This window comes from Odocoileus virginianus, chromosome 33 (genome assembly GCF_023699985.2).
Source record: "Odocoileus virginianus isolate 20LAN1187 ecotype Illinois chromosome 33, Ovbor_1.2, whole genome shotgun sequence".
Classification (NCBI taxonomy): Eukaryota; Metazoa; Chordata; class Mammalia; order Artiodactyla; family Cervidae; genus Odocoileus; species Odocoileus virginianus.
Window position 1 is genome coordinate 35307676 of NC_069706.1, and position 6939 is coordinate 35314614.

Below are 6939 nucleotides of genomic sequence, written 5' to 3' on the forward strand. Positions count from 1 at the left end.
CGGTAGCACTTCTTCAGTCTTTTTGAGAAAATCAAAACACTGCTTTGAAATCAGACTGACCTGGAATCAAATCCTGATGTCTTTGGGGGAAATTATTCAAACCCTCTCAGTCTCGGCTTACTCATCTGTAAAATAATAATAATAATGCCTACTTTATACACATTGTGAGGATTAAATACATGCACCCACACACCCATGCCTAGCCCTGTAGGTGCTGAAAAATGTCAGCTCCCTAGTCTAAGGGCTGTCATCTTACCGTTTGACTAGAAGCTTCTTGGGAGCAAGAACAAAGTCCTTTTTTTTCAATGTTCACTGTTTTCTCATCGCTCACATCACCCAGTAAAGAGCTGTTTTAATCAGCACTGGTCAAATGAGGATCTAAACCATATTAAATACATGCTTCCTTTCATTTTTACTTTTCACTGAACAGATTTCTTTTCTCTTAGCCTCTTAGGCTTCTATCTTATGGCTGTCCTTTACCAAAGATTCTTGCCTGTGGGTTGTCAAATACTTGAATCACTAAAAAAAAAAAAAAAAGCATCAGTAAAATATTACTTCCAAAGGAGCCATTTCTTTTCTATACTAAGGCATAACTCTCAACACAGACCAAGAGTCTGTGGGCTGGGTCCTGCACGAGCTGAAATCTCCATCCTCACTGGATACTGCCCAGTGGAGCAGGGAAGCCCCTTTGCTCCAACAAAATGGTGGCACAGAAAAAGCCTCCCAAGACCATGAGCCCCTTTTCGCTCCCTGCCCAGGTCCCAGGTGGGCCATACCCATTCCCATAGCTTTTCCAGACTGATTTCCCCTGTCAGCTATTCATCCCCAAGCAGCGCAGTAACTCCAATTGCTTCTTTCTCACCCTCCCTCTTCATGCCGTACCTTCTATAGGACGCAAATCCCACCTGTGTCTTGTGAAGCACTGAAAATTCATTTGTAACTAATGAAACTTCAGCTATGTTTGCAATGAACTCCAACTCTGAGTTGCTGCCCTGCTGCCCATTCTTTTACTTTGGGCAACGTCACACTCGCAGTTCCTCTTTGTTTTCAGCAGGGGCGGCTCTCACCCTCCAGAGGCAAGGCCCTTCCTGGGTCAGCCCTGATGGAAGGGCGGGCTGAGCTGTCCCAGTCAGCAGGCTCTTCCATCCAGGTGTGCCCTGGCCAACTCCATCCCCAGCATCATCACCAGGAGCAAGGTGGCCCAGAGCCAGTGATGAGTGGCAGCCAGGGCACCTGAGTCCTGGGCTCCCCGTGGGTGGGGGAGCAAGGGGAGATAAACTACTGGCGGGGAAGAAGGTTTGTGGAGAAGGAGGATGTTTACAAATATTATCCTGCAGTTCCATGTATGTGCCATTGTGGTCCTAGAATTCTGTACAGAAAGGGCCTTCAGGTGGCAATCCTATTGGGATTAAGAGGAAATTACATTCCTATAGCTCTTTCCTTAATACGGAGACATCATCACAACAAAGAATGAGAGTATGATGGAAATCTGGGGGCTAAAACACCTAAAGTATCCCTGTTGTTGTTGCCACCACACAAGGCTTCTCCTTGGAGATATGGCACATGTGGCTTTGTGGGGCTCAGGGTCAGTAACATTTGGGTGGCAAAATAGTTAAAACCCTGACTTTGCGGTCTGCCGGGGCCACGGGAGAAGTTTCCTGGTTGAAGCTTCTCCTTTGATAGGCAGAGAGCCTTCTTTCGGATTTCTACCAGATGAACACAGAGATGTGAGCTGAGGGGGTGTACGGGGGAAGGAGGGAGACACCACCATCCTCTAAAGCCCGTGCCTGGTCTGGATCTCCCAGCAGGACCAGCTGACCATGGAGACGGGAAACCACACAAGCGCCTCCCAGTTCATCCTCCTTGGTCTCTCCAGCCAGCCTGAGAGGCAGGAGCTGATCTTCGGGCTCTTCCTTCTCATGTACCTGGTTGGGGTGGCCGGGAACCTGCTCATCATCCTGGCTATTGGCTCGAACTCCCGCCTCCACACGCCCATGTACTTCTTTCTCAGCAGCCTCTCCCTGGTGGATGTCTGCTTCATCTCCGCCACAGTCCCCAAGATGCTTGCGAACATCCAGACACAGAACCGGCCCATTTCCTATGGCGACTGCCTAACCCAGATCTACTTCTGCATCTTGCTTGCAAACATGGACAACTTCCTCCTGACGGCCACGGCTTATGACCGCTGCGTGGCGATACGCCAGCCCCTGCACTACTCCACAATGATGAGTCTGCCAGCCTGTGCCCTGATGCTCGTGAGCGCCTGGCTCGTTGTCAACCTCCACTCCCTGCTGCACACCCTCCTCATGGCCCGGCTGGACTTCTGTGCCAGCAACGTCATCCCTTACTTCTTCTGTGACCTTGTTCCCCTGCTCCAGCTCTCCTGCTCCAACACCCTGCCCGATCAACTCATGATTCTGCTAGTGGGGGGCCTGACCGTCCTCATCCCCTTCCTCAGCATCCTCGTCTCCTACGCGCACATTGTGTCTGCTGTGCTCAGGGCCCCATCTGCCCGGGGAAAACAGAAGGCCTTCTCTACCTGTGGCTCCCAGCTTGCTGTGGTCATGCTCTTCTATGGGACCATCACAGGGGTCTACCTGAGTCCCTCACCCTCCCACTCAGCTGACAAGGATTCACTGGCTTCAGTCATGTACATGGTGGTCACCCCCACGCTGAATCCCTTTATCTACTGCCTGAGGAACGAGGACATGAAGGGAGCTCTGTGGAAACTGGTCAGTGTAAAGGCTGCATTCCATGGGCTATGATAGCAGAGCTCCCCTTCGGGGCCTCTGTGCTGGGAAGGGAGATGAACCCCAGGGACAGGCTCAACACACAGAGGGTGGGAGGAGCAGACCTCACTGTCCTGTGTTGTCACTGTGGCCAGCAAAGCCTTTCACTGCTCCATAAGTAATCTGCAGGTCCAAAATATCTCAACCCCTGTGCTGACTGCCTAGACTACCAAGAGGGGAATAAACTCTCCCACAAAGACAAAACCACATAAACAGGTATAAAGGAGCTCTATCTGCAGACCCTCCGGAGAGAGTTCACATGAGAACAGTGAGTTCATAGCCGTCTGTGACCCGTGCTGGTGGGCTTCCCTGGTGGCTCAGGCGGTAAGGAACCTGCCAGTGATGTGGAAGACCCAGGTTCAATCCCTGGGCTGGGAAGATCCCCTGGTGAAGGGAATGGCAACCCACTCCAGTTTTCTTGCCTGGAGAATCTCATGGACAGAAGAGCCTGGAGGGCTATAGTCCATGGGGTCACAAAGAGTCAGATACGACTGAGCGACTCACACACACACACACACACACACACACACACACACACGACCTGTGCTGACAGCCTGTGCCAAGGAGATGCCCTTTGAGAACCCCCAAGCACCCCTACAGAGGCTCAGATCTTTAACCCTCAAGCAACCCAACTTCCGAACTCCTCTGCTGTACCCCCACTTCCCAACCACCACCACCACACTCTGGGCTGAATCTGGCTTTGGAGACAGGCTTCAGAGTCCTCTTGAAGCTGTCCACACCTCGGCCCGGGTCCTGCTGGCTGGAGTTCCACAGCTCTACCTACTTGTATCAGGAATGCCTAGAGTGACTGTCTCAGCTGAACACCTATGAAGGCCCTATACTGCCCCACTTATGTGCTTCCTCGTCTCTTAGGAAAGAGAGGAGGCTGGACTTAAGAGTTGGTTCTCTGGGTGTGAAGCATGTAGAAGGGAGGGGCCAAAATAATCCTTCTGAAGATGCTTCTCTACAAGCTGAGTTGGAGAAAGAGACAAAGGGAAAAGGCCTCATATAATGGGTTCATGGCTGAAGAAGCTGTATGTGGCTTTCTGTCCAGTAGGATAATATCCTAGGCTGTGATGGGTGTGGCAGAGCTGGGGAGAGCATTACACAGAAAGTCATCACAACTGGCATCCGGTTCTGGCCCCTCCAATTACCAGCTATTTGACTCCAGCTCATCTGACACTCATCATTCCTGCCAACACACCAGGCTCTTTTTGTCCCTCCTCATTCTTCTCCAGCTGCCCCATTTGCCCATTTCTATCCATCAAAATTCCAGTTGTCCCTCAAGGCTCAGATAAAATACCATGCCTTTCATGAAGCTACCTCAAGTCTCCTCAGTCAAAAGGAAATTTTTTTCTCCTCTGAAACTCCATAGAAATTGAATTCTACTACAGCCTCTGTCATGCTGTTTTGCATACTTCAACTTTGCCGGGCTCCCCTCAACTCTACTACAAACAGAATTGTTGGAGTCAAGTTTTTCCTTTCTTAAATCTCAATGTTTTAAATTAACAGCAGACATGCAGAAAAAACACTTATGGTCTTTCTCCCCATGATTTTGCCTTAACCAATACTTTTAAATTTCCCCAACCCCAGACAAGGAAAAAGAGTTAGCAACCTGGTTGGCCAGAGCCCAAGGAGTTCACTGGCCCATATTTTATGAGGGGCAGTGTGCCCTTAAGGGTCATCATTCAGGGATGAAGCTCCCTTCCTCCCAGCCTGGCCCCTTGATTAGTCCTCTTCTATCCGTGTGTCTGGCCCGAGTTCTCACTGGGGTCCAGTCACCTCTTCCTCCCTCCCTTCCCCTGCCCCCAACACCATGACTGAGTACACAGGTCCTTAATTCATCTGGAGCTGAGTGGGAAAGCAACGTACGCCTGGGCTACTTCCCAGCTCACCTTTAACCAGTGAGCCCATGACAGAGGTTACTGGGTATAACTCACATACCAACAGTTGAACTTTGGCTCAGTTTGCTATTGTTCCTTGAACATATTGTTTCCGTGGGATCCTGAGTGTCAGGAGTTGGGATGATTGGATTTCAGCTTTCCTGGGTCTCTGATCATAGAACCACAATAACAGTAGCAAAATCTCACTATCACCTCGTGATGTCATGAAAAGCTGATGTCAGCATGAAGAGGTCTTCATATGCATTTGCTATAATGGTGAATAATACAGCAGTTTGGTCTCAAGGTTAAAAAGAAAAGGAACAAGAAAAAGATTTTAAAAGGGGGCAGGCAGTGAATACATTTGAAAGACCTTAAACTGACCTTGCTCATCAGTGGGCTGTGAGGATGCTTCCTGCTCTGAGGCCTCTCTTCCAACAAACACCTTGTCAGCCTGGCTCATGTCCTGGCCAGGAGGCTGCTTGCTGAGGGGTAAATGGGAAGGAACAACCTGCACACAGGTCAACTACAAGATGTTCAGCAACTCAGCCACCCTTACAGATTTGGTAGCGTAAACCCAATCCTGTGACGATACCAGAAGGTTCATTTATATTTTTAAAACAAAATGTTTAAGGGGAAAAAAATTAGTTCTGTTATCTACATTTTTAAAATAGTGTTATGAGGGGAAGTAGAAGCATCTCCAAGAATTAGAATAAAAAATATCCCCTATGTCACATTTTACAAGTCATAAAACACTCCCTCTGCTCACAGTGGGTGCCTTCCCCACACCAGGGGCGACAGGTACTGCATCTGTTCAACAAAGGTAATTTGAGCTCAAGGGAAATCATGTCCCAGATACCTTATCCCAGAGAGATATTAGCAAACAAAGCAAAGTTTCCTCTGTCTTGCAGCAGCTCCAGGGATTAAGGAAGCAAAAAAAAAAAGCAAAAAAAAAAAAGAAACATTCAACATGTCAGAGTTGTGTTATAAAGAAAAATAAACCCAGATCAGGCACCAGACATAGACCAGGAGTGCTCCTGTGGGCAGGCTGTGCTTCAGTTACTATTGTTCATAACCAACAATGTCAACTCAGTGGCTTAAAATAATCATTTATCCAGAGGGATGGGGTGGAGAGGGAGGTGGGAGGGGGGACCGGGATGGGGAATACATGTAAATCCATGGCTAATTCATTTCAATGTATGACAAAAACCACTGCAATGTTGTAAAGTAATTGGCCTCCAACTAATAAAAATAAATGGAAAAAATAATAATAATAATCATTTGTTCTCTCATATTTCTGGTGGTGACTGGGCCCTCAGAATAATGTATAGATGGGGTTTTGTCAGAGCTCTGGAATCATCTGCAACACTCAACTCTCCTAGAACTATCACATTGGCTTTGCTGGACTCTCCACATCCAACCTGGCACGTGGTTACAGATAAGTACAACCTCCTCCTGTTATAACAGAACTCAAGCATTTTTTGTAGAGCTGCACTCCCAAGATGCCCTAAGCAAAGTGCTTCACCTGTCTCCCCCATCCTGGGACGTGAAAGTGAAGGAGAGTGACAGCAACTGAGAAAATGAGGGAAGCAGCAGCAGGCAGAGAAGCAGATACTAGGTGACTGCACCCAAGAGAAATGGATGCATTGAACAAATCTTTGTGAAGCACTTTTATTAAGCTGGGCATTGTACTGAGACATAGCAATAAATGAATTTCTGATTCCCTCCTCCCCGAAAAAATCTTCTATTATCTACAATTTTAAAATAGTGTTATGAGGGAAAGTGGAAGCATCTCTGAGAATGAGAATAAAAAATATCTCCTATGTCACATTTTCCAAGTCATACAACACTCCCTCTGCTCACAGTGGGTAACTATCCTTGATGTTTAAGAGGTTCCTGTGTTATGGCTACCAGCTGAGAGTCATAACAGCACTTCACCAAGAAGATCATGACTTACTATTCATTTGTAGAACCATCTTACATCTGCTTTGGGCTGGTGGGGGGAAACTTCGGGATTTATTCAAATGTTTCAACAAGTGCTCTGGTGCAGCCAGCGTCCCACATGATGATGGAGCAAGATCTCTCAAAATAGACATGCATATTACCACCTGAGGGGTTGGGTAAAAGGAAGGTACCAGTGGAAAATTGTTCCATCCCCAAGTACATTTCAAACAAGTTCCCCAGGCGTCTTTGATGTCAGGGGTTTTCAGAGGACACTTAGAGAGTCTCTGCTGAAAAGCATTGTTAAACGATAAAAAAAGGAGGCATAG

The 6939-nt window shown here is 47.8% G+C and overlaps 1 protein-coding gene across 1 annotated transcript; it reads left to right on the plus strand.

Moving 5' to 3' along the window:
• Positions 1 to 1820: 1820 nt before the first annotated feature.
• Positions 1821 to 2765, plus strand: LOC110145148 (putative olfactory receptor 1F12P). The gene has a single exon (XM_020905337.2). The coding sequence runs from the start codon at positions 1821 to 1823 to the stop codon at positions 2763 to 2765; it is 945 nt and encodes a 314-aa protein (XP_020760996.2).
• The last annotated feature ends 4174 nt before the right edge of the window (positions 2766 to 6939 follow it).